At 41.7% G+C, this 27,902-nt stretch overlaps 2 protein-coding genes across 4 annotated transcripts in view; both read right to left on the bottom strand.

Annotated features, from left to right (window-relative positions):
* The window catches only part of LOC110976488 (procollagen-lysine,2-oxoglutarate 5-dioxygenase 1-like), a 45,165-nt gene extending 42,505 nt beyond the window's left edge, over positions 1-2,660 (bottom strand). The window contains exon 1 of the mRNA XM_022229794.2: positions 2,507-2,660. Coding sequence (XP_022085486.2) covers positions 2,507-2,615 — 109 coding nt within the window. The 5' untranslated portion in view covers positions 2,616-2,660. The remainder of the gene's footprint in view (positions 1-2,506) is intronic.
* A 1,907-nt stretch (positions 2,661-4,567) lies between these two features.
* The window catches only part of LOC110976474 (guanine nucleotide-binding protein subunit beta-1), a 31,403-nt gene continuing 8,068 nt past the window's right edge, over positions 4,568-27,902 (bottom strand). For 2 of the 3 annotated variants that reach the window (XM_087147128.1, XM_022229749.2), the window contains exons 3-10: positions 22,481-22,564; positions 14,415-14,560; positions 13,757-13,820; positions 12,560-12,722; positions 12,225-12,291; positions 11,508-11,709; positions 10,529-10,745; positions 4,568-10,130 (exon numbers count right to left, since the gene is read on the bottom strand). In XM_087147128.1, the coding sequence (XP_087003254.1) occupies positions 10,024-10,130; positions 10,529-10,745; positions 11,508-11,709; positions 12,225-12,291; positions 12,560-12,722; positions 13,757-13,820; positions 14,415-14,560; positions 22,481-22,537 (1,023 nt within the window). In that variant the 5' untranslated portion in view covers positions 22,538-22,564 and the 3' untranslated portion in view covers positions 4,568-10,023. Of the gene's footprint in view, positions 10,131-10,528; positions 10,746-11,507; positions 11,710-12,224; positions 12,292-12,559; positions 12,723-13,756; positions 13,821-14,414; positions 14,561-22,480; positions 22,565-22,728; positions 22,881-27,902 lie in introns of those variants that run through there. The other variant, XM_087147129.1, reaches the window with a different exon arrangement.

Raw genomic sequence — 27,902 nt, 5'->3', positions numbered from 1 at the left:
ATCGGGATAACCGCAGCTGCGTTATTGCGTTGTCACTCACAAGCTGAAAGCGTGCCCTCAACTCATGGTACGTGCACACACACACGCAAAATCGTGTATCGTGTGAACATTTATTCTGGCCTTAACTGTAGACTAGCTGATATCCCATGTAGGCAACATACACAATACGGACACTCAAACATGTCACCAAAGTGCATTGGATCACACCATTATGGTATAGGGGTGTACCCTTAGAACAATTTACCAGCAATTCACGCCTGTTATAATACCTTGAAAATTAAAATGAATAAAATTTAATGTATTGATAATATCAATATTAAAAAACCGATATATTGGTATCAGCCAAAACACGAATCGACGGTGCCTACTATGCAATTTGATAATTTGCACGTGTCACATACACTTCAGAAGTTCCCAAAGTTTTAGCAGTGCTGTCGTAGGAATTATTTGAGAAATTTCCAAGGTTTGATGACTGTTTTAATTTCATTTTGTAAATCGCATCAGCGTAGGCAGTGCTCACTGTAACCTTTAGCCTATGACCTTGACTAGTTGTCTTAATTTTCAATTATAATCGCAGTGCACGTCAGACTCCGAATTCTATAGTTTTCTCTTCTCCATCTGTGTAAACCAGGCAAGCTTTTCCCAATTTAAGCACTTACTAACAGTTTTGCACAGGTTCATTCTGACAATGTTGCTTTAACAAACCAGACCATCTCAATTTCTGTAGAAAATACACGTGTAAAAATTAAACTTTTAAGAAAAATACTCAGCCAATTACAATGAACACTGCCTAAGTACATGTATCATATGTCTTTGTGTAATTTTGGTCTAATAAAAAATGTTTGAAGTTTCTGTCATCAACTAGTTACAGAACTTGGAAAGAAAGCTGTACTTTGATGTACATTATCGATATCAAAGGAATAGATCTTTCTCGTTAGGTATCATGTTCATGGGAAATAAAAATGTCACATTGTCATCTTTTATTGTTTTTAATCTAAATGTAATCTTGAGTTGCAGGACATTTCTCCTTTCTTTATGTGATCAGCAGTTTTAAATGATTTTTGTAAAGTCTGCATTGCAAAGGTCTGAATTCCATCTCGTGAATTCATCCAAGTTCACAATGACAACAGATGCATGCAGCCAGACAAAGATTTCTCACTCTAAAATTTTGAAGTCCTTAATTAAACACACCTCAGGCAAAAGCGTCTGTACGGTTTCTGCACTGATACAAACCACATACATTAGCACCAGTTCACAGTCAAATACATGTACACTGCCTCCAATGGCTCAATGGCAGAATTAATTTTGAAAAGATGGGGTCAGTGGATTCAATTATGGACACGTACGATGGAGGAAGGCGGCCAGGAGGGTAATTCCAGAAATTACGGGTCCAATTTTTTTCATGTCCCTGTTACTTCTGACATGTGATTTTATAAGTTCAGATCACATATTTCCAAGAATGATGAATTAATGCAAATTAAATGCCAAACAAAAAATAATAGCTTGAAAACAATTTCTGTGATATTTCTATGTCAACTAACAAAGGTCAGAAGTAACAGGGACATGAAAATGTCCCACTTTTGGACCCCTAACATCTGGAATTACCCAGGAGAGAACACACAGACCCATCATTCAGCTTCTCCTACACTGTACATGTACAACATGTACATATACAGGCATGTTGTTGGTTCCATACAATTTTACAAAGTCTGTGGGATGTCTCAAGAAGTTGCAGAATTTTCCCCACAAAATTAAGAATTCTTACAAAAAGGGACATCTGTGGCTCATTGTCGTGTGCATGTTCAAATCAAATGAGTGAAATCTTCCTCATTGTTACACGTCCACACATTAAGGTCACGAACTCTACAATTGCCTGGCTGTGAAACTAGACGACGAACACGTCAACAGGCGCGACAGTGCACAGCATGACCTCAATCTTGACCTCTTTGTTGAGGCAAGACAAACACGAAAAATTCACAGGTGTCAACTTTAACAATCACTGTCAATAGACCATACTTTGAGGCAAGTCAGCGTGTAAAGAAAACAACAATCTAATATGTCTAAATAAACAAGGAGCTTGGGTACCTAGTCTCTAACAAAAGAATGTAAAACCACAAGTTTTGTTTATGCGCCAATGACTGCATGTTCAGTAGCCATGTCGGCCCCTGATTTTTAAGTGAACCGCCACCATGGCCACAGCGTTCGACTAAAACAGTTCACCAAAAAAACCACACATGAAACTAAATGCACGCCTCAAAAACTCATCAGTGACACTAAGAACCTATTCATATTTAATTTACCCATTATTTCACAAGCAAACCTTTTAATGTAGGATTTCTTATTTGTGTAAACCTTCCTGAAAACTTTCTTCAAAGTTCAACAGCAAGCCCAGGGGCCTTCCGTCCGCCACGCTCCAAAAAATAAATCGTCGTGTGGTAATAATAATATATTGCCCACTTCAGAACAAAATAGCTACTCGTCAACAGAAAGGAAGCATTTGACTTACTTTTGGGTTTACTGTCGGAGGCCCATGTTGTGCAGACAACCAAAAAGAGAGTCAAAAACAAGGCAAGAAATCGTTGTGGCTGGGACATTCTAGAGACTTCGATCGCCATTTTCCTTCGCGTATGACGTGTTCATTTATGTACTGTGCGACCTGCTACGCTGTCAAAAATAATCCACGTGAGACCAATAAACGCCGCATGGAGGCGCTCTCAGCAAAGCCCAGAAACAGAACCCAGCCTCTCCATATCACAAATCCGTGCAGAAAAAAATGTTTGTGCCACCAAGCTCGGGGAAGGGGGCTTGAGGAATATGGATGCACATTCCAAACTAAAAACAAACAAACAAACAAACAAAAAACCAAATTAGAAATTGTCAAATGTTGTTTTAAAACTCGAGCAATCTTTTGAAACCTTCACCCTTGTAAGCATGGCGTAAAGGGAAAAAAATGTCGGTCGTCTATTCACATTCAATTTTTATGGGACGAGCATCTAAATTGTTTGATTTTGTTTTACTTCGAAATTCAACATAGGGTCACATTGGATGGAGGTTGTCATTTACACAAACTCCTTTCCAAAGAGTTCCCACATGAGCAAGGGTCATGTTAAAGCTGATTATCAAGTGAAGTTCTTTTTTACTCCAGCTAAACGTATCTTGTCAGACTTAAGGAATTAACATTCAGAAGAAATTTCTGGTGGAAGTAAAAAAACCTATGACTCTTTACGGAGGAAAATGGCCGGTTCATTAACACTTCTGACATGTAAGTGTACGGTTGGTTTCGAGGATCACTTTTTTATCCAAAAGTCATAACCGAAGCGAACCGACTTCGTTTTTCCCAGATACTGTCAAGGTGTAAAATCTATATAAAGACGACAGTTATAATTCACGACATCGGCCTCTTTATTTCAACGTTCTCTGTGAAGATTCCCCATGGTTCAAAACTTAGAACAAGCCCGGAAGGTTTATAAATTTAAGCACATATTTGGAAACCCTAGAAACCATCGTTAAAATATCTAAGGTTAAAGACGATTCTAGGAACATAAATGAAGTCGATCACCTTCAAAATTATGTGCCTTCCAATTACTGCGAAGTATAACTTGTGGACGTGAAGCCGAAACACATACCGGTAATCGTGCAATTCGAATAATTCTCTTTTCAATAATGCAACTCATAATTCAGCTCAAAAAATAGCACAGCTCCGCGTCCGAGGTACACTGAATTCCACTCGACCCAGCACCAACAAATTTTGGACATTCCTCAACGGTGACGTCGCGTTCAGTGCCACGGTACAAACAAAAAGAGAGAAGAACAAGTAGATTTTGAAAATATCAAATATGTGTGAGGATTTTTGTATCGAGAGCAAACTGTAGCCGGTGTTAAAGGCGGGGTGCAGGAATGCCAATCACTTGATGGTGGAGAACAAGCTTGAAGATTCCCCTCATCTATTGAAAGTAGCGGCCACCCTTGGTCTTGAGTGTTCATTTTTGTTGGTAGCCATGTGACCGTAATTCGTGCATTTCCTAGTCGTTCGTGAACCAGCGGAATTCTACAAAAGGACCTGCGTTTCTAAGACAATTGCGTCCGATACGTCCCCTTTTGGCCCAGCTTGGGGCTCATACTTTCTTTAATCATTTCTCATTTTCAAAAGCGGCTGTTCAACGGCAGCATCATGGTGTGATTGTGGGTTCCCTCTCAATATTTCTTTTTGGGGGAATTCAATTCTGTTTTATTTCGACAGGGCGGCCATGTCAGTTAAAGACTGCCATTATTAAAGGTCCTGATGAAACTTCGAAAAATCAATAAAAATTAATTTTAAAAAATTAGAACGGGTTCAGTTGATAAGACAAAGATAAAACAAACTAAATAGCAGTCGAATACGGGATTTCTATGTAAATATAGAAAACAGCTAAGTGTTTCAGAACTGTTCTCGTTTTCAAAATTAAAACCAGTAGGCCTATATGGTTAGAAAAACAGACAAAGGGACACCTCGACAATTAATATGGAAAATGGGTCCGGGACTTCACTCTGGTGAAAAAGATAACGCCACAAAAAGTACAAGAAACCCTTTTTTTGATAAAGACACAAGTTTATTTTTACTTACGCTTACTGCCATCATACAGAAAAACGTGGGCACAGGCATATTTACCATGTGATATACGACACAAGTAAACTAAGACAGGACACCAGACCCCGGAGGGCCCTTCACCTATTTTCTTTTAAATTTTTATATATATATAAAGATTCCGTGTACACATGACCATATAAGGGTGATGACTTTCAAATTTATAGTGCACGTGCCCACATTATATAGTCACCAATGTGACCAGCTCATTAATAACGAGATGGGTCACATGGTCAAGTTGTGTTGGGTTTCTTACTATCAATAGTACATTTTTTTTAAATACCGTTACGTAAAGTTTTCGACGTCGCGTCAAGAAGTTTATCTGACCTAGCTACTACCGTGACCACCAACAACTACGCTTCTATAAGAGTAACAATAACAACGACGGTTAATCAAGTCAATTGTCGTCACGTCAAGTTTCACATACCTGCAGGATTTCTTGTTTAGTGAGTTAATTATTTTCTTTCAAAGTTCCCACAAGTAGTTTTCATTAAAAGTATCAGCATATGAACAATAACAAATTTTGTTTTTTAGAGGGGAGTTTACACTAAGGTGGGGTGCCAATACTTAAAAAAAATTCCGTTATTTTTTTTTCTTAACCTCCAGCGATACTCCTCGATTAATAAGACATTTTGTCGTCGCTACCACTACTTTGATATATTCACTTATAACTGTACACATTTAATCATATTCAGAGATCAAACAAAACAAGGCATTGAAGTTGTGCCCGATGAAAAGTTAGAGCAAGAAAAGGGGCGACACTTTTTTGTCTTCTCTTACACATTACAACTAACATGATTATAGAAACTACGAGCCCTGCAGAAGTTAGTCAGGAAAACACAAAGGACATTTTGCAGTACTGTTGGAACACGCGTTATTATATAGACCAAAATTATTAACTTGGAATATTTTGTTCCTCGTACGCGGGGTAAAAATAGGAACAGGTCAAATATCATAGGCAATGTCGGCTTCAATACTGTAATCATAAAAAATTGGCTTCTTTCCCCTGAACAAGAAGGGCAAATCAAATATATAGCAGTTCGTCGACCAGCATGACATGATCAGGCACTCCTAACGAAAATCGTTTGGTCCACTTGCTGACTTTGGGATTTTTGTTGTTGATTTGGAAAGCAAGCAATTTCTCAATACCCTAATAGTGCATACCGTAAAATGTCCCTTGTGTTTTGCCTCTGAACAGGGAACTAGACAGATGGGCAAATCTACATATTTTGCAAAACATATGCACATTCTGAATTGGGGAGAAAACAATTCATAGAAGTACAAATGGTGGCAGTCAATATATCTTCACAAAACCCACCAGCACTTTTCTTAAAAAAAAAACGCTTGTTAAATTTGGCCCTTATTAAATTTACATAGACTCTGGAGCTTCAAAAGGGTGTTTCCAGCCAAAGATGGAAAGCTCACTGGCCTTCCAATTCAGCGGACTGGACAACCGAGACCGAGAGAATGTCCCCTGCAATCATGTCTACACTATGGCCGAAACACCCTCTGAAGGCCACTATTCATATCTCGCAACCCACGGGGGCCATCTTGGTCTGGTACCTGGGCACTGTGAACACAAACCAGCCAGGGGCGGTAGCGGTACCGTGGGCACCAGTCTAATTCGGGCTACACTTTCTCCTGCTATTTGTGCAGAGAGGAAAATACAAAAAAAAAAAAAAATCCTAAGACAGCGGCTTACTACTAGAAACACCTACACACATTTCAATACTTTATACTTAGGATGCAAACCAGGTCTGACTTTGTTACTGAATTGCAAATAATAATTTGAAGAACATAACAAGACAGGCTATACATCAGTTCTATATCAAAAAGTACCACATAAATTAGTTCTCCGGAGTAGTACTCCATCATACGAAATATATTTAAAGTTCCACATTTTGTACTGGGTCACAGTTAAGCGACATCACATATTGTTCAACCCCCCGTCCCCAAAAACGTCAAATACAATGACCAAAGCAACCAGGGAGGTTGCAATTCCAAACAATCAGCGTTTTCACTTAGAAAGCAAATGTTTTGGAACTTTGTCTTTTCAAACCAAAGTGAAAAGTCTCCACTAATGACCCATTTCGCCATGCATCTTAAATCTTGTTTTTTTTTTGTTTTTTTTTTAAGTTTTCTTTTTTTGTCGGTAAATCAACAGTAATGCAATAGTGAACGTTGGAACCATTCCGAATAATGCTGACATCCAAACTACACAGCACTGTCTACGAACACTATCTACAAAAGTTTGCGCACAGATTTTTTTTGAGACTTTTTGTGGTTTTTGTTTGTAACCTCCTATACTCTTTTTAAGACGACATGCCACGCCACCTTTCTCAGTCTGTCAAAGATACACACACAAATATTATGATCCCTCTGAGTGGAGCAGATGTAATGTTTTCATTCCAAAATTTCCATTTTTTTTTCCATTTTTTTTTTGTAACTTTATCTACAGCTTGAAAAAAAAAGGTCAAACAGAAACACTTGATATCCCTGCACACAAAGGGTTTGCTTGGTTTTTATACACAGATATTCTTAAAACGTTCAAGTCATTTTTCAAGTAAGTCACGATTTTAACTTTCTCAGTCCATAATACAAAAAATGTACTAGTTCTGAATGAAAACGATCTCTCTAAATCCACATGGCTATGCAGTAGTGTGTGAAAGTTTTTCTTCTATTTTATAAGTGTTAAAATTCATGACTTTTAACTTTTCTGTTTTTAAATACACAGACATCATATCAATACACAAAGAATTGGTTTCCTGTGTCGCAACTATGCAATAAATGACAATACTACATAATCTCCCCAGGAATTTGGCTCCTTTACTCAAAACAAACTGGCAGGTCTCAAAAAAAATATCATCTTGTGATGCCAAGCTGAACGCAATTTTTCAAACCAGATTTCGCAAGGTGTTTTTTATAATCCCCTTTCTCATAAGCAAATATCTAGTACGTGCCCAAAATGGAAAAGAAAAATTCTTACGTTAACCTTTTTTCAGGGTAGCCAGTGCACTTAACGAAAAAAAAAAATTAATAGAACAATCACATACTTTTACAAGATGAGTTCTACATTGTCACCAGCTGCTCATTTTTTTTTAAAAACATCATACAGTAAATTCACCTGCTAAATCCCATTCACCAGGAGATTTTCAATCCACTACAGAGCGAAGGTTCAGGTTCTTACCCAGGGTCTCGGACTGCAATGAAGGGCAACTGCTTGCAAAACCCTTCCCATGATGCCACTAATGCAACGCAGGTGTTTTTTTTTTTTTGGTTGTCAACCAGGAGCATGATGACTTCCATCTTGGCTACCAAGTCTTTTCATTGCACTTTTTTCGGTTTCAACATGAGCCCTGATACAAGCAAATATGTGGGCAGGGTAATGCATGCAAAAAGGGAAAAATGCCAACAGCTTTGAAGAGTGCACAGTTGATACACATAAGTGGAGTGGTGATTTTCCATGAGACATAAACAAAGCCCATATCTTAAAGTGATGTTGGTTAATACTAAAAACAGTGAGTGTAAATGCCATGTTTAAAGAGAGTTGGTAAATTAAAAAATCAGAAAATATTGCCAGTAAACAACGAACATAAAAAATAAGCGAAGAGGACAGTGTGTGTCAGCTTGAGGGCATTTTGAATTTAAAAACAAAACAAAAAAAAAAATGTTTCACACTTCAAAAACACAACTCCAAGAAACAAATTCTGCAGATGACAACCTATTTTGATGTTGGCTCTGAGACAAAGACGGTATCTACCTTGAACGGCCTGATTGGATTGCTTACAGCCAGGGCCGTGTCCAGACCGTTCCTGCTCTTTGAATGCCAGCATCTTTTTTTTTTTTTCAGCCACCTTTGTTCAGACTGGCTTCAAAAAAACCCATGATGATTACTAGTAACAAGGGCCTTTTTCCTTCCAACACCCCCCCCCAAATATTTGAATTTGAACAAGCAGCAGGACAGTTTCCAAAGCACGACTCTGCTTACAGGTTTTTTCTACTCTTGTTTATCGCTTCCACTTTGTTTTTTTAGAAGAGTAACCTTTATAATCCATTCACACTGCTTTTATAAATGCAATGATAACAAATAGAAAGGGAAAAATTCCTCAACGAATAAAAACTTCGGTTACATGAGCACAGGTTATCGTTACATTTATGTGGGATTGCTAGACTATTAAATTGGTGGTGAAAAATCTAGACTTTTTTTTTTCCAATTTCATTTTATGCCCACTTTTTGGTCAACATTTAACCACAGGTGAAAATTAAAAAATTAAACACGTATCATATATACATGCATCGTTTGACACATGCGTCAGTTTTTCTGGGCTACTAAATATCGTACCCCTACATTTAATATATATATATAGCTACTATTTTAAAAACCCGGCAAAAAAGCTTGTCAATAATCTGTCGGACGTTCCTGAAAAACTTCCAGAAGGAAGGGTCATACAAGGTTTAGAGTCCCTATTTTTTGGGGGGGGGGTATTTTGGGGGTTGTAAAAGAGGAGCAAAATTGAAAATAAATCAACGAGGACGTCAGCACGTCTTTGACCAAACTGAGCAAGATGCTCCTTTTTTGACCCAGGTGACAATCTGAGGAAAGATCAAATCTGCATACTGAACAACACAAAATATATATATATACACAACTAATGCACAGGCCGCCGCAGGTCCCAGAAATCACATGCCTTTTTCCTGGAACTTTTTTATGTCAAGGTACAAGAGACCCTTTTTTTTTTGGTAGTTTTTCAGATGAACGCCACTCTCTTGTCAGGTTTCAAAAACTCAACAATGTCCCCCTCCCCTATTTTCAAGACCAATTTTTCTACTTGAAAACGCTCACTCAAGCATTTCATACACAGGTGTTTTTAATTTATTACAGGTTTTGTTTTTAAAAGGTTAAACCACCATCGCTGGACCTCCTTTACCTCCCAGTTTGTACAGATGCAGGTTCTGCATTAGTAGCACTGAACAGGGCATTCGGACACACACAGAACCCCCCCCCCAATGTTTGGGATTTCTACATTAAGTCTAGCATCCCTTGAGAAAATCCCAAGATATTGTCCCTACACAGATACTGTCCCTATCATCAAGTGGCTGGTTAACCAACTACGTGCACGGTTTGCAATACACGCTCGTTATCGAGGGTCCAAAGCAATACTCGGCTCTCTCCACCCACCCCCCAGCAAGGGGGGGAGCCCCGCCCCCAACCACTGGCTTTTGAGGGTTCGTGCAGACAGGGACTGATCATCGCAGCTTTGAGAGGGGTTAAGAGTGTGTCCCCCAAACCCCCTTTCGTTGGCTGGTCAAGGGGTATGTGCCCTCCCCTATTGCTCTTGGGAGTTTTTTTTTTTTTCCTTGTTTTCTTGTTTTTTATGTTAAGTGCGTGTCGACTGGTTCTAGTTCCATACTTTGAGGAAGCTATCCCAGGATCCCGTGCATACTGCCATGCCGTCATCGGTCACACCCAGGCAGCTGACGCGATTGTCGTGGCCGGCCAAAACACCTGGGTAAAAGAGCGTGGGAAAAAATAAAACAGGAACAGGTTACAAACGTTGAAAACAGCAACGACTGTGACTGGATCACACACAAAAGCCAAACAGGTCGCTGGGACATTTTTTCTCCTCAGAAATTAACGAGAGCGAAAACAAACTTCAACCCACTTGTAACTTTGCAATTGTTTCACATGCAACGCCAGATTTCTCATTGAACTTGTAGCCAAATCTGCTCCATACATGTCCCAATCCAAATCTTAATGCCACATTGTGATCCATTACAGAATCACACATGCCCCAATGTTACTGCCCGCAGTGCTCCAGTGTCAACTGTGACGTACAAATGCTCAGTTCTAATCCGAGAAACTACAATTTTCTGGCTGGTATTACGTCCAAATTGACAACCAACCTGCGCGCTCTCCCTTCATAGAATCCCAGACGTTGCAGTTGAAGTCGTCATAGCCGGCCATCAGGAGGCGGCCGCTCTTTGAGAAAGCTACTGACGTGATGCCGCAGATGATGTTGTCGTGGGAGTACAGCATGAGCTCCTGGTCCGCCCGGATGTCGAACAACCGGCAGGTGGCATCGTCCGAGCCAGTGGCGAAGGCAGTGCCGCTTGGGAAAAACTGCGAGTGGGAAAAAGGACCGGGGTAGGGGCAAATTGTCAAGTGCAAACTTGTGAGGGATAAACTGCCTCCCAACCAGACACTAGAAGTATCGTCCATCAATATAGGTTACGTATAGAAAGTGGAATTAATTGGCCATGTCGAGGGATTAAAAAAAAAACCAACGTTATGCCAGGCTTTTATTGTAAGGCTCTTTCAAGGCAGAGGTCAACTGATGTGATTGCATAAATGCAGTAAACTCTACAATGTATTCATTTGAAGATGTAGCATTCCTAATTTGAATATCATGCACTGTGACGTATCTCTCTGTGATGAACATTCCATTGAATGGTTGCTATCATCCATGAAAGTACTTTCTGTAGGGGAAAATTTATCCTCGTTCTTTCTTGAGGGTGCGGGTTTTGCAGGCTGGGTTTGAGAAGGCTTGTGCACCAGGTCCCGCAGAGTCTACAAACTATGTACCCAAGAGCCCTTTCCAAACGATGAGGGACACAAGATAAACACAGGACAGCAATACTTGAATGCCACTGCTGCTAGGTAACAATGCCTGGGGTTGTGCACATTCCGACGAAAACTGGTTGTGCATATGCTGTGCCATACACACATGGACAAGTGTGCATGCACTGCATCTTTCCTGCTCTTTTGAACGTGGCACAGTACTATCTACAATTTCAGTGTGGAACCCACCAACTGAGGGACGGTGACAAACAGGAATGATTGGACAGATAAACAAGATGGAGGTAAAAAACAAGGGGAACTTACTGTTACGGCATTAATGTCTGACTCATGACCGGTGAACGTCTGCTTACAGTTGCCTTCCCTTATGTCCCATAGTTTTGCAGAGGCATCGCAAGCGCCGGAGACAAATGTCTGATTGTCGTTGGACACCGACAAGCTCATGACGTCGCCTGTGTGTCCAGTAAAACCTGTCGTCTGCTGCCCTGTTTCTATGTCCCAAAGGCCACTGTTTGCCGGGGGGGAGGGGGAACAGAAAGAAATTAAACACCTTTGAGAGGAAGAAACTTGAAGGTCTGCATCTCGTGTCCAAGGCAGCAGAGGCTACGTGATGTCCTGGAGGCGCTGCAGCCAGTTCACTGTGCACCCATCAGCTGCTGCCTGCAAACAGCACCGCGCACATCATCGACAGCCCTGATCTCAACAACTCCCTCCCTCCAGCGGTGTGGCAACCTTGCAACTCCCAATGACAAACATTTACCGATCGAATATCTTTATCTTTTTGTATCACGCGTTTGTGTGTGTGCGAGTGTGTAAACGCCTTCAATCGTGGACCTATAACAATAGGAGACAATCGCGTCCTCGGTTGCCGAAGAGTCCACGGTTGGAAAACGTGTACAAAACATATGGGAGGTCTTCCGAAAAAGTTAAACTATGAACAAAATAGGAACAATAGGGAGTCCACGATTGAAGGCGTTTACACACTTGGGTGCGTGTGTGTGGGGGGGGATATGTGTCTCTTACCATGACATATCTCCTGAACTAGTTACAATCTGGTTATCATTGATGAAACGGCAGCATGAAAGGTAACCTGACAAGTAATGGAGGGAGAAAAAACAGAGGAAAAAGGAAGTAAGTAGGCATTACAGCATTTTGTCTTCATGTTTAGAGTTCAGTTCAATTGTACCAATGGAAGAGCTCAAAACCCTGCTGCTTTGAGCTGCAATCAGGTGATGTTCCCACCCAGTTTGGCTTACAAATAGTGGCTCACTGACTGCAAGGTTCTACAGTGTTGCCAACATTCTGAGATGTTCCTCGATGTTCCCCCCGAGTCTCTAGGCCGGGCATGGGGTACTCACCGGTGTGCCCTGGCAATTCTCTGCTGACGCGGACGTTGCCTTCCCTCGTCTTGAGGGAGTAGATTGAACAGATGTTGTCCAGCCCGCCGCATGCCACAAAGCTACCTGATGGCGCATAGGCACAGGTCATTACCCAACTGGATCTCAGGGGAATTGCATGGACCTGCCCACAAAATAAAACCAGCAAATTTCAGATTATATAAACCAAAACCCCAAACTCCCCCACCCCAAAAAATCAAGAATTGGCTGTCAAACTAAATCAGGGGGAAAAGTGTTTGAATCGAGCCCAATCCAATACCAAAGACACTTTAACAAAACACGGTTGTGGGTTTGAGTCCGGCTCAAAGAAGCATCACAGAAGACTGAGATCAAATCAAACTGAGGAAGCTCATGAAGGTCATGGACTCAAATCAGACTCAGGCAACTTGCAGGAGGTCACAGCTTTAAGTTCCAAAGGAAACCCCACGGATTCTTGTCAAAGGTTGTTGGACAACTTTGAGTAAAGAGGGCTTATCAGAGGGCAAACCCCCATTCCAAAATTCACATCTGATGCAAAAATGCCAACAATGGTAAGACGAGAACTTGTTAAACTATACTTGGTATTGATATCCAGTGCACAGGTGACAGTCATCATCACAACTGAAATGCATTCAGTACTCATTGTCATGTTCAACTTAAATTCTCTCCAATATCTGCATGTACCCTGTTCGATCGTCAATACTAGGAGCTGACTTGCTAAGGATCAAATTAGAGTGTGTTGGACGGTGCAACACATTATGAACAATTGCTCACTAATCTGCACTGCAGATACATGTGGCTCAATGTGTCGAGAAGTGCCTCGTCTTTGGAAGACTGCGATAGACATTTGGAGTCTGATGCATGAAATGTGTGACAACTACTTGTAGCCAGTACTGGAGGATTTCAGGAAGGACTTCAAAAGTGACAACTGTGATTAACAGGAGACCGCTTCAACAACCGGCATCCTCTTGAGGCACACCTGAATTGCGTCTCTAGGGCAACCACACTGCAAAACTCCTACCGCCACTTCCCTGATGCCGTTCGGGGCTTTTTGGCAGGGCTAGGGCATCGGAAACTCAACCTCAGCTGGATGCAACCTGAGGCTCTAGGGGTTTTGTTTCCTGAATAACCTCTGGTGACATTCCAATCATTACCTCTTGGTCTCAACTAAGAACCCACCTTATTGGTTGACACAGAGTCCCAAACTATCAATTTGCCATCCTGTGACGCACTCACAAGGTTTCTGTGCAACAGAATGAAAACACAGAGTTGGAAATTATTTTGAGTCCAATTTAATGTCAATAATTTATAGGTCGGACAAGTTTGTATCTCAAGTATACAGTGTTCTAATACACGTCAGGCAAAAAAAATCGAAAATTAATGAACATCTTCCAAGCGCAAATCCATCCTTGCAATCAGTATCTCGATCCACTCAATTAAAAATAAGATCTGCATTCAAATGATTTATCCATCCACGGCAAAAGGTTGTATTGAAAAAGCTGCTTTGTCGCGTCTTTGGCACAACTAAAGGATAAAGCTCCCATGAAATGAACATAATGATCGACTACGTCGAACATCTGCTGCAGACAACTGCAATAAATTCAAACACAGTGTATTTCGTGGCTGGAAGGCATCGTCCCCCCGTGCAGGCATCGTATAACAAGAGGCTTCTCCAACTTTACAGCATCTGTGCATAAGAGTCAAAGCTTCCGACCTCCGGTTTGAATATGGCACAATGACCTCCGTAGCTCTCGCGTAGTCTGCAAAGTGCCACCGACTGTCATGCGTGCAAACGTCTGACACGCGTAAAAAAAAAATGTGCGGCTGCTACTTTTACCTCGAGTCTGACCCCCAGTGCATGGCATAGATTTTGGCTAAGTGGCCTCGAAGTGTTCGTCTAGTCCTCATTTGGATCCGTCCTATCGAGTCCATATTGGACGTGATGGTACCAAGGCTGCTATCGTTGACTGCTTTTCTGGCATCCTGCGAGGAAAAAGAAACGGAGAGGGCTGAAATTTGGCTAAAACCCATGCTTCCGAGAGACCCCCACGCCCCAGTCTTCAAATATTGGCCCTTCTTGGTAATTTCTTGGCAATCTCTTTTCACATAAAACTGTAGGATTTCTTTGACAATGTTGACTTTCAACTCTTACAATGCCAGATCCAGCGAGACATGAAAGTGTTCTACATTAAACCTTGAGGCTTAGCTTAAACAATATTGAGTCAAATCTTTATATTTCCACTGAATTCCACACAAGTTTTTTCCACAAAACAAACATTTTTGAAGTGTTATAACAAAACATTTTAGGCCAAACAAAAAATTAACTGTGTTTCCTGTTACACTGAAAAATAAATTTGGGTGGTTGGTTAAACTTATTTTTTACTACTCTAAATTTTTATAGCCCAAAAAAACTAGGGTCGGATGATGGTCTTGGGGTGGGGGGGCTGGTATATTTGTTACACGTACTGAGTCAGTGTCAGATTAATACTGTACATGTACATGCACCACAAATTAATACAATGTACAGGACGATGTACACAAAGTTAGGCTCAGGGCAAAGCACCATAAGTTTTTATATTTTATTGATTTGTCGAATAAAAGATACAGGTTCTGCATGATTTTCTAGATTGGGTAACCGGAAACACAGCGACTGGAAACAATTTTTGTTTGGCCTTACAATATATCCATGCCACCTTACAAGCAGCTGCTCACGAATCACTCTGCATCCTCTACAACAAAACTTCTTTTAAAATCCGTTCCTAATCCTAACTTACATGAGTATTTTAACGATTCCCTCATAATACGGTGAAATAACATGTAACTTAAAGTCCAACAAACAGAAAAAAAAGTGTTTCACTTTGACATTTACAGCAACGAGTAAAATCCTTCGGTTAAAAACAAGTACCGTTACCCTGAATTTCTTCAGACCCAAGACGAAGCGTCAGTTAATGTCACTGCATCAGTGTTTGTACCTGGTTCACAATGTGTGGCAACAAGATATTGGACAGCCAATCACTGCAGTCCAACGTCTCATGGAAACTGAGGGCAACACAAGGACAATAGAACTTCCACAGCCGTCATTACATGTATGTTTGTCTTGGAATTCGGTCCCCCTGGAGAAAGTGCCGTCGTTTTCCCCCCACAGAACATGTTTGTGAGATTCGACATGACCGAGATTCAGCAAGTGACATTTCCATACATCCTCAGCAAGGCGTTATTCTGCCTGTCATTTTTATCCACCGCACGATGATCGGAGATGTTCAGAATGCCGTCACCTTCATAGGACATGACCAGACCCAAAAGCATGACACGGTGCCTGTACCATTTGACAAACGCAGCCTACGACGACTCCTTTGTACCTTGAGCAGAACCACGCTAGGGCAAACATATTTACAGCCTCTTCCATGCAAGAATGATGCCCAAACACTCAAGCAGTTATCAGCTTTTCAACAATTTAAAGCCACACGGCCGGCCGACACAAGAGGCCAAGCCCAAAATAAACAAGATGAAAATAACACGCCACTTCTTTTCGGGCCGGCACATGTAATTAGGAGACCCGCTCACCCGCCCTGCACACATCCCATCCAATTCCAAGAGCTTTTTCAGAAGAATGGCAAACCGTGCAGACACACGGCTGAGTGCTGGGCCCTGCCACATGCACATGCATGCACGATCCGGGTAACGTTGGGTGTCTTGTGTGGCCCGTACAATACCAACATCCCCTGTAGGCCCAGGCTGTATGTGATGTGAATCAGCGCATAATGCAGGTTGGGTTATGTTAATCACTCAAAGCGAGAGAGAAATAACAAACCAACCACACACCACGGCCGAGTAGTGTGTGTTGCTTGTGCCACTGTCTTCATGTTTAAATACACCTTTCGGTTTGAACAAAAACCCTGTGTGGCACTGTTTATCCAATATTCCTTCCAACCCAAGGCATAAGTCCTTTGTTTCTGAGGAAATGGAAATTTAAAAAAATACCTCTGTAAATACAAGCCAGTACCCTTTGCTTTTAATGAATTTTCCGCGGGAAGCAAATTTCAGATTTGATATATTCACGATGCAATTTGGAATACATGCAAAAACTCTGTATTTGAATTTTTTCCTTGTATCATTTTTTGGCCAAGAAACCATCAACATTTCCTTATATTTCCTCTGTAAGTCCAAAGATACGGAAAAATTCAGTCAGTCAATACACAATCAATTTGCACTGACTTTTGAAATTGCCCTGCATAAACTTACATAGTTACTTTGAGTACTGATGTAGAAAGGTTAATTTATTTAGTACACAAAATATGACACTAGAATTCACGCCTATGTGTAAATGTACATGAACACTGTTACAATGCATGCAGTTTCAGAATGTGTCCTATCAAATTATAGTCTGGCTGGGCGATGAATGTTTGGCTAATCTCAGTGCGTCTTGTACACTGCTGTGCAATGCTCCCATCTCAAAGCACCGTCTTTTTTTGACAACACAAAGCAGAACGACAGTAAAAAGGGAACAAAGCTTGAAACTGTGATTCAAGAAAATTGTTACTTATGACAAACTTGACACTGAAAAGCAACGATCAGATTCGAGTTTAAGATTCCAAGATACGAAAGTGTGCTGGGACAAATTATCCGCCAACTGCCCAGTACCTGGACATTTAAATGTTACCCCTATGCTCCTGCCAATGCCACTATTAAACTAAGAACCAACACAATCATGCAGGTACATTCGGCCTTTCAAATACACCTGCAGGCTCTTGAAAGTGCATGTAAACCCAGATGTGCGCATGCACCCTTACGTTCATGTAACCCTCGATTGTAACACGGCAGTAAGATCTTTGTATTCACGCAATAAAATGGTCATTGGTATTCCATTCAATACGCACACGTAAGAGAGTACCAGCATAAGCAATGCACGTCATGTGGAACTCCCTAAAATATCCCCGAAATAAATTTTACAGATTTTTTTTCTTCAGAGTAAACAGAGCTGCCTTTCAAAATAATATGTAAAAACCGATATCGTTTTTCCCCACAAAGACTGATACATTTTCATTCGTCACACAAAATATTGGCAGTGGCATGGTTCTGGTATTTTATAGATGACAGAAGTACATGTACACTCTTTGGGCAAGAAATTCGGAAGTATATAGCCCTGAAGTCGTCTGTTGTCAAATCTGCAATTCGGGCAAAAGGAGCCCCGACTTTCCGAGCTATTTAAAATCTGCTGAGGAAGGCTTTGAAAGATTCTGCGGGGATTGGAGGTAGAGAGGCCAGCCTGTGAGTCGTACTACCTCATATGGGGATTCAATATTCCAAGAAAAGTTGAAGCACAGGGTATTTGCCATGGGGTTCCTCCTGCTGATGATTTGGGGAGGTTACTGATAAAAATGCAATGTCAGACACCAGTTGACCGGGAGTGAGTTGTGGCCAATGTTGTCACTGACAAAGAACAAACCCCCGGGCATAAATTAACCGGCCTGTGCAGGGAATACTGCTTGCATCGTTTGCCTTGAGATCTGTACACGTGCAGTTTATTCCGTTGCTTAGAGACAGCGCAACCACGGCGATAACAATGGTGAAACCTCTCCCTACAGATCCCAATGACTGCTGCCTGTTTTTTTTTCTCCTGTGTCAATGTTCACGTTTGGCACTGAATTATGAACAACAAAATTAATTACTGGAAGTGATATTTGTCACAAATGTCAAGATGCCGACTTGTATGAAGGGGAAAAAACAAAGGAAACCTTTTCACAGACACAGGGCATGTGGGACTGGAATGCCAAGTTATTGTTTTGATCATTCACAATAAAAAAAAATTAGAAAGACAATAAACCTAACGAGGATCTGTAAAGTTAACATGTATCATGTTTCTATATATTGTTCAACCGTTACTTGTTATTTCCTTGTTCCATGCAATCTAACTCCCTGGCTTTTTTTTCCAGCAAGGACATTTCCTTCATCCTTTTACACACAACGCAATGCCACAAACCTGATGTTTCACTCTGTGCATTGCGGCAGCATTCTCAGGGTCTTGTGTAAAGTAATAACGGGAAGTAATACTTATTGGGGTCTCAAACAATAAACAATGCAAAAGCCCAAGAGTAGGGTTTCAGCCAACTGGTATTCTTATTGCGGATAATATATAGAGGGAAATTTTTTAATAATTTTTCAGAAATTAACGCGGGATCGCAACAGTCAGGCAATGCCAAAAATCACTACCCGTGGCCTAAAAACAAATTTGTACCAAAATGCTCTGAGGAATTACTACATTTCTTTGACACTGTCACAACCTCCTCCCTGTTTGTTTCAGGCCTTCCGAGAAACGAAACTTGAATCTCCCCACCAGCCCCCCCCCAACAACTACAGACTAAGGCCACCTAGCAGAGTTTGCTAACAGGGATCCTGTTGATCAATTATGTCCTCCCCTTGAAAATGGGACCATGCAAAACAAACTCCTCTTTCCAATTACACATACCTGACTCGACCTGAGAAATCATGTGCGACCTGGGTCTTGTTAATTTTTTTTAATAGCTGATTGGCCTGGAGGGAGGGGGGGAGGCTGATTTTTCTCTATGAGCATGGGTACCCACAACCAACTGCTTTCTGAATTCAGCCATCCTTGAACCGCTAACACGTACAATATTAAATTTCACCTTGTCAACTGTGAACTTTTAAAAATGAGTGCACACAAACATGTACAGAGTACCCATACCAACTCTCATCCGACCCTGATTTTTGGCCAAAAATTTTTTAGAGTCACATAGTAAAAGACCGAGAGAGTGAAAGAAAAACAACAGCAGATTTTACTCATTCATCCTGATTTTTTTCTCGATGGGAAACACAACATTATTTTTGGTTGGCCGTATTATAAATGTTGTTCTGTGTTTCAGTTTCACATCTGAATAATACGAGGAAGGGGTGGCGTTGTTATGTGGACGGTCTGGGTTACTTCCCAAAGCACCTGGGCATACCGCCTCCACAGCTCTGAGCATCACAACCAGCCTGAAGATAATGGACAAATGTACAGTTTGCAGATTTTCGTTTCCTTTTTCCACAAATGAATACTGGGGAACCCGCTGAGGGTTTTTTTTGTACAGGGAGACTCATTAACATGTACCTAGCCCCTATGGAATTGTTTGGCTGGCAAGGGTGGATGGATGGAGACATCACTGCCAGCGTCCATATCGTCCCTATGAATCAATAAAGGGGGGAGGGGAGCGATAGCATATGCCAATACACGGCTCTACACACTGCGTTGCCTGGTAACATGGTCAGTAATATTCCGCATGCACTCCCTCCATCTATTGTGTGCTGGGGGGGTGGGAGTGATGCCTATGCATCTGAAAATACAAGGGGAAAAAAATCCCTGCAACATGTTATCAAGCTCTACGTCGTGGTGATACTGCTATGACATGTATGAGGTGGAAAAGACTGAGGTGGGGAACCGTAGAACTCTGCTAGAGAGAGATGGTTATGCTGAGCCTTCCCAGATATCTGGTGGACCACACTGTCTTGGCGAAGAATTTTCCAGGGCCACTTCCCAATGTACCAACTCAAACCAACCCCATTCTTTGTCAAGCTGGAAAGAGCTACAAAAATGTACGCCAGATGCTGACTGTTATCGATACGGAGCTAATTTCACTGTTGGTGATTTTTTTTTTAAAGGACACCCTACTGCTTTGTGTGTCCTGGAAAGGTAACAGGCTTGGAAGGAAAAAAAAACTGTAATGCACATTCAAAAAAATTTCCACTCCCAAATTTCAAGGCCCATTTGGCACCTTACTGCTTCTGGAGAGTGGGACAGGTTCTTATCAATGAAGAATTTCTTGATCACACCAGTTGAGGGCTACATATAAGCATCCTCGATGAAAATTTTAGTCCATTCACTTCAAACGGTCTCAGGGAGGGTGGGATATCTCTGAACTGATGATGACATCTCGCCTGTATGGCCTCATCATATCACATACTGGCTTCAGTAAATGTGTCTGGGCGGTGGAGAGCGACTGTCCTTAGCGGGGGGAGGGAAGCTGTGGCAATCTGAGCGGGTGACTCATCCGCTGTTACTCAGGAAACAAAGAAGGCAACGTGACAAGCGAGAAAGCTGGCAACAAGACCCAGGCACAAATCCTGTGACACCAGCAGCCACACCAGACGGCGATGTGCATCTGAAGACCTCGACAAGGGGCATGCTCTCCTCACATAATTCTGTAGGGGACGCAAGCAGTACTACTGGACACATACATGCACATGTACCGCCATCTGCAGCCACGCATTATTCATAGGCATACTGAACACACAATAATGCTGGTACCAGTTCTCGAGGCCGGCAATGCTCATGACACTGAGCCTTGTTCGGATCGCATTACTCATGCTGTTAGTCCAAGTCTACATCATGCTCAGATTAACAAACTCCATGGTGTATTTCCGTACTGAAGTATAAGACACCTTCTGAAATATGCACAGCTCTCTGCAAAGCCTGTGGAAATCGTATGGTTTTTCATGGCATTGCCAAATATTGAACCTGTAAGTTTTGCTAACTCAAGATTCGTTGGATGTGAATCGTTCTCTGTGTGATGGGACAAGATGACCCCTGACTTGATTTTTTTTCCCCAAAAGGATCCTTACTCAATACTCCAATGACCACCACTGCTCAGTGCACCAACAGTACAATCTTCAGACTTGAACATATTCGGGACAGGTCCCACTTTCCTGCTCCCAAGGAAAATGGAGTCTTTGGATTTTGGAAGAACGTGGGACAGCACAGGTCAATTTGAAACTGAGCGTTGTGCCAGCAATTTTGACAGGCCTCCATTTTTATGTTATTATTTGCCAGCGAAGTGCAGAAACTAATGCAAGGGACCAATGGAACAACATGATTTCCTGGAACCTTGACCCTCTATTACTGAGAAGAAATTAGAAAAAAAACCTTGATGGATCCATTAGTGGATGGCCTGCGGGTCCAAGCAATACTAATACACTATTACAATCAAAACTTCCAAAGTCACTGAAATACTCATCGGAACAACCTGGGGTCCTGCAGAGAAAACCATTTGAGGGCACAGATCAAGAGTGAAATCTTACTTTGCTCAGCGAGTCTTCCTTGCTTGTTTGTCCCCCCTTCCACCATCCTTAAATCATTAATAATGAGGGGTACGGCCTGAAAAGACAAAACATTCCACGGACCGCGTATACGGGAATTTGGGGGGAATACCGGAAGACACAGTGTACAAACAGGGTTTCGCCGCTAAGACAGAAGCCAAACCGGTTACGGTGGGAGCAGTTTGTACAGTGGAGATGTACATGTAATGGATCCCGTTGTGCCTGCTTGCTCCATCCTAGCCGCTCTGATAATGGCCATTTCTGGCATACTTCTGAAGTCAAAGCGGATTCAATGTGCCTGGGTGCAGGCTCTGGCTCTCAAAGGGCACATAAGCTCAAGTAGCCATCTGATTTCTTTTAAAACAAATTTGGCATTTACGTAAAGTCTCCACCGGACCACGAGAATTTTGATTCATGTCGAGAAACTTGTTTCTTTCTTCTTAAGATCAACTGTTTATTTTGAGTCTTCAAAATGTGCTGACATCAACATAACTTTAAGTTCAAAGTTGCTGGTGGCATAATTTTCTTTTTAGATGATATGCTAGAAGCACCAAAAACAATACCTGAAAAGAAAAATCAAAGGCCAAAATGGAAACCGCAAACAAAGCCTTGCCTCTTGCATGGATCATTGGCATTAGAAAATATTCTTTTAAAAAGTTTGAAAATTATTAAGGGCATGGTCAACAGTACTTGCTTAGCAATTGGTTTTGAAAGAATTTAGTTAGTTCTTCCTGGACTAAATCATTTCAAATAGAATTTCAGCCTCAAAAACCGGGAAAAATGTTCTTAAAAATAAAAAAAGCAGATACTTACTCGTATTTGGTTTTTGAGGATGTCAACCTCTTGCCTTAGTTGTTCTAACTCCGACATTGTGATAGCTTGCTAAATTTATCAAATCTGTAAGAAAAAGGGAGAGAAACAGACTAAATGAACATCAGAGTCTTGCAAATGAGAAAAGAGAAACACAAATTAATTTAGGAAAATTAAAATGTATTCCTTGGAAGCACTGCAAAATGATTCAACCTGAAATGTATCACTTCCACTTAAAGCCAAAAACTCACTGGTGTGGATTAGGTTGAACTGATGTTTTTCTTAGAACTTGGTAAATCCACTCTTGAAGCAAGGTCCCCCTTTCCAATGAGACTACATAAATCAAAGCAACTCAACACCAGTAGCAGACATGTACATGTAGGCTGTGAACAGCAGCAGAGCTACATCACACACACACACACTGGCCACACGACAAAGGTGCGGTTCGAATAGATTATAGAATCCACTCGTCTCTGCTTGCATGTGAGCGTGCCAGAGCGAGTGTGTATGTGTGTGTGTGCATAGCTTGGCTTGCAACCAGCGTCTACATAATGAGGGGCAGGCATTATCCATGGTACATTATGCACGGCATATGCTACACGCCGTCTTGCTCCTGGCCCACGTTTGCGCTGCTTTTCAATGGGCACGACTCACCGCTGGGCCTCCAGTGACATTATGCACGATGATATTTTCTCCCCTTTCTTTTTTCACATACATTTCGTTGTCTGGAAATTGTGCCCTGTTTAAATGTCAGTCTGCACTTTGGAGGAGGGCTCAAATGGAAACTGGGCCACTTCAAAGCTTGATAGGTCTTTATTTAAATTTATTTTTACTCCGTCTCTTAATTTAAAACTGCAGTGCAAAGTAACGTGACCTAAAAAAATGCTTGCATTCTTATGTAAATAAGAAAATGTATGGAAATGTATTATAGATGGAAAGTCGTTATTAGCAATGGAAAACTCATGAAGTGGTTATGTACATCCTTCCAAATGATGAGTAATCATCTTACTTCTCCCACACTCTGATTTAATTACTACATGCTACAAAAGCAAAACAGCCTTGGTGTGCAAATCTACATGTAACTACACAATGCCTCCACTTTACACACGCTAACACGTGGGAGGTATAACAGAATATATTTCTGCCGAAAGGCTAAAAAGTGTTGCTGAGGAATATGACGTAACAGGGCTCTTATTGAGCAGGGGAGATTTTCAAACCTGGCACAAGTAATCTGCTATATTGGCAAAAATATACACAATCGGTGCTCATGGCCCTAATAGTCCCAAATCCTTTGGTTTCAATATGATTTCATATACACCCTTGGGAGTTAGGGTTTATATTACTGCCAAGTAATCCACTGCAATGTGTAAGTAAAAAGTCTTTTACTTTGGCTCTTTCCTTTCAGTGTTCTCCAAAAGATTCCTTACCCCCAACAATCCCATCCCATCAATTTACAACACCAGACTTTGTTGAAATTTGATGGGCGGAGTTCTGTGTGCATATGAAACTTACTACGTAAAGTGTTGGGTTATGACGGGATGAGTCCCGTATAGATGCAGCAACAGTGTTGGGTTTTGACTGAGCGGGGATGGTTGGTAATACCCAGTACTTGCTGCTGGGTGTTTGATGAATAATGCTGCTGGTATGTGTGTGCCTGTAAACAAATGGTGGTCATTTGGTCATGTACCTGTACTTAACCCTAACCCCCTAGGCTCTTGCACTAGAAAGCATACTGAACCTCACAAAATCCAACAGGTTCATGTACTTGTCTATGTACTTGTACATGCAGGTCACTGTACCAAACCTGATAAAATCCAACAGAATGAGCCCGTTGGAGTTTGAGTGATATGGTATGGATGGGTCTATGCAGTATAGGATGACTTGCATTGAACAGTACCAAACCTGACAAAATCAAGCATAGTCCAACAATTGGTACAGCAAGTCAGACACTGCACACAATGAACCCAGTGTGTCCCAACTCACACAGAATCCAACACCATCTCCCTGGGCCTTTCATCCCAAGTCTCACAAAATTCAACAGCAGGTTCCTACGGTACGGTACCAAACCTGCCAAAACCTGCCAAAACCTGCTGTTGGAGTATGGCAGGTTTTGGGCAGTTAGGGTTAAGGAGTAGAATTGTCCCAGTGTATTTGGTGACTCTGCTTTTTTAAGAGAAGTCACAGATAAAACAAAGAAATCTCAGCCCCCCCCCCCAAAAAAAAACAAATACAATTTTGTATAGCCCTGCAGTTGTTGGATCTTGAAGGGATGAGTACACAGCGTCCCCATTCCTTATACATAGTATTGTATATGACCAAGTATCCCCACTCAGCCAAAACCCAACAGTTTACAGCCTGTTTGAGTTTATTGGGCTGTGTACTGAGACAGCAAGTGGACTGTTGGAATCTGGCGGGTTGAGTACATACCTGCACATGCATACCCCAACCAGCAGCAAAAGGGTGTTGGAAGTTGACGGATTGAGTCAACCTTCTAGAAAAACTGCTGAGGAGGTTGAGGCTAAAGCTCAGTTTATCTTTGTGGCCTTATGATTACCGGTGTTTGCGTGTACCCCTCTCAGAAATCAAACATGACTAAATATACACCACGACCAGGAATACAGAGTCAAAGACGCTCGACTTCAGCAGGAACTGAAACTGAATTAAGTAACTAAATCTGTCTCTTCACAAGGAATCCAGCATTTCAAATACACGTCCTACTTTATTTAGCAATGGCTAAAATAAAGGAAAAAAGAATTCAATGCCCCCTCAAAATCCAACCAGAATTCCTTAAAGACCTGATGAACTTTGGCCACCTCAACAGCGACACAGTACGGGCCAAGCACACTCGGGAAGCAATGCCCACCAAGGTATTTGAATTTGGCAAAACAAGCTTTGAGTGCCTAGGCAGTTTTTTTAACCGGCACAATACAATGAATGCATGGAGGATATCTCTGCAAATCTGCTATCTGACATCAGGTGAGCCCTACACCAATACACAGGCGACCTTTGCTCCTCCAAGTCCAATGATCTGGTTTAGACTGGAATCAAAGGGGGCCGGTCATTCACAAAATGTCAACTATCAGAGCAACGCCTAAGGAAATAAATTAATAAAACATATACAAGGTTCCAGGGCTTTCTTCCTGTCCTATTTCTACACAGGCTGTTTAAATGTACATTTGCGGCCGCCAAAACATTACTACTGGGAAAATCCCTTTTTATTTTTTTCTTGAAACCTACAAGAGCTACTTTTATCACGAGGAAAATAAAAAAAACCTGCTCACAAACAAGACCCGGGAAGAAGAGACAGCCACAAATCCACAATCACTAATCTCTTCTCTCAAAATGACAAATGAGACATGCATATGAGGTCTTGTGACCTGTGTCAACGTGAACTGAACAAATGACAGATCTGGGGAAGCAGCAAATGCCTCTTCATTAATGGGAATGCCCCGAGAAAGAAAGATCACTGGGGCAAAAGCAGGCATGAAATTCACCAAAGCCAGGTCAGTTTGAACAGCGACGGGAACGAGTCATTTCTCTCAGCACTGGGAAGGCAGCTGCTGCAGGAGCGACGGAACTGGGGCAGGAACGTGTTTCACAAAGGCGCAAATAGGAGTGGTTTAAGGTGACCTTTGACCCCAGCTGTGCAAAAGAACATTTCAGCCACCACGCGTGAACTCTGTTTAAAAAAAACTGCATACAGACTGAGGGATGCACATTAGCACATTTTCTTAGAAACTGACCACTGCTGAACACCACTTGACCTCTGACCCAACGTGGTGAGTGGTGATATAATACAACTGAATCCTCGGCCACTCGCAAGCACAAATCTGTTTTTAACTGATAATGCTCAGCGATGTGTTAACTGCTATTCTGTTAGAACCTCCTTTAACACCAGATAATCGGAGTGGGTGGATTCCACAAAGCGTGCATGATGCTTCATGCTCTGTAGGAAAAACACCGTAAAAATCAGTCACACTTCTAAATTTCCATCTCTGAATGGAATGCAAATTCCTTGGGCCGGTTGTAAAGAATGTAGGGGGGGTGGTGAGCATGAACTGTACTGACTTTTGTTCTTGAAACCAACCGTGCTGTAAAAAATTCTACCAAGAAGCTGCGTGTGCCGTTTGCCAGGGAAGGTGGACTCGCTTCATGTTTTTTGCATTATCAGTGGCTTGACGCTGCCATTGTGGACAAAGCCTGTGCGGCTTATGAATTTTCCGAGGAGTGCGCCGATGGCCCATCTCTGTGTCGGAGTGGATTGCCATTAAGTACAGCACATACAGTTAAGGCAAAGGCTGTAGTGATTTGGAGGATGTGACAAAAAAAGCCGAGGGTTAATGACACTGAACTACTGGCTGCCTGCATTCAGCTGGCTGCCTTCATGGTTAAGTCTACCCCAAGGTCAAAGAGGTCGTTAAGGCAGATGCCGTAAACAGGGCTCCTAGCAACGTGAGTCACATCTTCTGAGTCATGTCTCCAGAATCGTTTTTGTGCTTTGGACAACAGGCAGGGAATAGCCAAGAAAAAAAAAAACTTATGAAAAGCTACCTTAGGGTGTTTCGGTGCTTAAGATAAATGCAATATAAACAAGATGAGGTCAGTCAAAATTAACCCAAAGAACTAGAGATTCACTAAGAAATAAACAGCTTTGCAAAGCAATACTCAGGAATAGGCCTACACTGGTCATTCAAATTGCCTTGTTTAAAATCCAATACTCCATCCCACTTTCAAATCAAAGTTACATTTAACTGTGGGCAAAACCCTTCCGATTTTCACAGGTGTCAAATGTACAAGGAAAAACTCGGTGCATGGATTTGAAAGGGTTAAAACGAAGCGAGCACGAAGAGTTGCCTTGGCCTACCAAACAAAAGGCAGTGAGGGGCAATCTGACAGGCAAACCATGCCTGGTAGTAGCCCTACCACTAAAGGTTTGAAGGTGCACCCAAGCTCACTGGAAACAAGTGACTGGTGAGGAAGCAAATCTTCCAGCTTTTTAAGTGTAACTCTTAGGGGTCACTGCTTCCAGAGATTTACAATTTGAAGTGCACCACTTCTAACAAACAACAAATGCACTGAAATTGTGAAAACAATTCCTGGTTTTCAGGATATGATAAACTACCCCCCCCGAAAAGACAGGTCGGTGTAATTTTCTGAAGTGCACTTCCTGATTGTCGCTAAACGACCCCAAAATATCAAGGGACCAGCAGCCAAAAACACAAAACTGGTTCCCACTTTCACAACAGTCCTGAAAAGCAAAACTGGGACTCTCAAATCAAAATCGCACAGTGGCTTACTTTCACTTTTCTCGGAAAGTGAGCCAATCACGGGGAGAACCGAAGAACACAGGACAAACAGGTGGCTTAGTTTTTCCAGATATTCCACTTTTTCCAAAAATGTACAGTGGTAAACTGGATCAGTTGGA

This window comes from Acanthaster planci, linkage group LG16 (genome assembly GCF_054643075.1).
Source record: "Acanthaster planci isolate LZ-2023a linkage group LG16, COTS_SCS, whole genome shotgun sequence".
Classification (NCBI taxonomy): Eukaryota; Metazoa; Echinodermata; class Asteroidea; order Valvatida; family Acanthasteridae; genus Acanthaster; species Acanthaster planci.
This window is presented reverse-complemented; position numbering and strand designations above follow the sequence as displayed.